The 1,741-nt window shown below is 52.6% G+C and overlaps 1 protein-coding gene across 1 annotated transcript; it reads left to right on the forward strand.

The window, feature by feature from the left end:
• Positions 1–11: 11 nt before the first annotated feature.
• Positions 12–1,732, forward strand: timd4 (T cell immunoglobulin and mucin domain containing 4; the record flags this gene model as incomplete). The annotated part of the gene is given in 4 exon segments (XM_014000764.1): positions 12–675; positions 947–1,125; positions 1,317–1,479; positions 1,619–1,732. Coding segments are annotated over 4 exon segments (517 nt in total), but the record flags the coding sequence as incomplete, so codon positions are not given.
• Positions 1,733–1,741: the final 9 nt, after the last annotated feature.

The following is a 1,741-nucleotide window of genomic DNA, read 5'->3' on the forward strand; positions in this document are numbered from 1 at the left end:
CATCACAGACCCTCAGTAGTCTTCATCACAGACCCTCGTCTTCGTCACAGACCCACGTCTTCATCACAGACCCTCGTCTTCATCACAGACCCTCAGTAGTCTTCATCACAGACCCTCGTCTTCGTCACAGACCCACGTCTTCATCACAGACCCTCGTCTTCATCACAGACCCTCAGTAGTCTTCATCACAGACCCTCGTCTTCGTCACAGACCCTCGTCTTCATCACAGACCCTCGTCTTCATCACAGACCCTCAGTAGTCTTCATCACAGACCCTCGTCTTCGTCACAGACCCACGTCTTCATCACAGACCCTCGTCTTCATCACAGACCCTCAGTAGTCTTCATCACAGACCCTCGTCTTCGTCACAGACCCTCGTCTTCGTCACAGACCCTTGTCTTCATCACAGACCCTCGTCTTCGTCACAGACCCTCAGTAGTTTTCATCACAGACCCTCGTCTTCGTCACAGACCCTCGTCTTCGTCACAGACCCTCAGAGACAAAGACACTCAGTGCATCCTAGCCCCTCCCCCCAGTGACCCCAGTCCTCGGCCACAGAGTCCCAGTGTTCAGTTTGTGTGTGGTGGGACAGAGGGGTCTCAGTCTGACTCAGAGATGGCTGCTTCGTCGCCTCCAACCTTCATCATCTTCATGGCGGTGCTCTTCGTCCTGTCAGGTGAGACGTTAGACGCTGTGACCTCACTGATGATGTCACAAACTGTTTGTTTACACAAACTGTTGTTTTGTTAATCTTTTAGCACTCTGGGGTCCAGAGTCTGACTGACGTGTGTTTGTGGTTCTGGTTGGGTTCTGTTAGGTTCTGTAATCTTTGTGCTGCTGTTCTTCATGTTTCTGCCAGAGTCTGACTGACGTGTGTTTGTGGTTCTGGTTGGGTTCTGTTAGGTTCTGTAATCTTTGTGCTGCTGTTCTTCATGTTTCTGCTGCAGGTGGTCCACTGTTGCCCACCTCTTGTTTTAAAGTGAGGGAGGGGGGCGTGGCCTCTCTGTCCTGTCAGTACTCCGTGAAGCGRTTCGGTCTCAGTCGGGTCTGTTGGGGCCGTGGTTGTGGGACCTTCTGGTGCAGCAACATCTTGGTGCAGATGGATGAGAATGGTGTTGTCACTAAGGTCAGCCTTCTTCCTGTCCAGGGGTCAAAGGTCCCGCAGGAGGACCTGTGACCCCTCAGGCCTGAGAAGGTCCTGCAGGAGGACCTTCTCAGGCCTGAGAAGACTTTGTGTCTGCAACAGGACATAAGCAAAACAGGAAGTTGGTTTCAGGTGGAACCATTGGTGATTAGAGTCTGACCTTTGACCTGCAGGTGGATGACCGGTACCGGCTGACGGGGGACATCCTGGACGGACAGATGGACCTGGACATCTTGAACGTGAGGCGGACGGACAGCGGGCCATACTGCTGCAGGGTGGACATCGATGGGATCTTCAACGACAAGAAGATGATCATGAACCTGAGAGTGGTCAGAGGTCAGCTGGAGACAAACCGCTGGTCTGAACGTCTCAGGACAGACAGAGAGAGACAACCCAAACCACCAGATAAAAACGTTTTACTTCGTTTCCTGTTTCACTTCCTGTGCAGTCTTCTGATGTTTTCTCTTCATCTCAGCTCCATCCAACAGTCTGCATCGTACAACTCTGCCCCCAACCATCAGCTCTGTCAGGACCACTGACCGGACCACTGACCGGACCCCTGACCGGACCACTGACTGGACCACAGCAGGTATAATAA

This window comes from Austrofundulus limnaeus, unplaced genomic scaffold, assembly GCF_001266775.1.
Source record: "Austrofundulus limnaeus strain Quisiro unplaced genomic scaffold, Austrofundulus_limnaeus-1.0 Scaffold4084, whole genome shotgun sequence".
Lineage (NCBI taxonomy): Eukaryota > Metazoa > Chordata > Actinopteri > Cyprinodontiformes > Rivulidae > Austrofundulus > Austrofundulus limnaeus.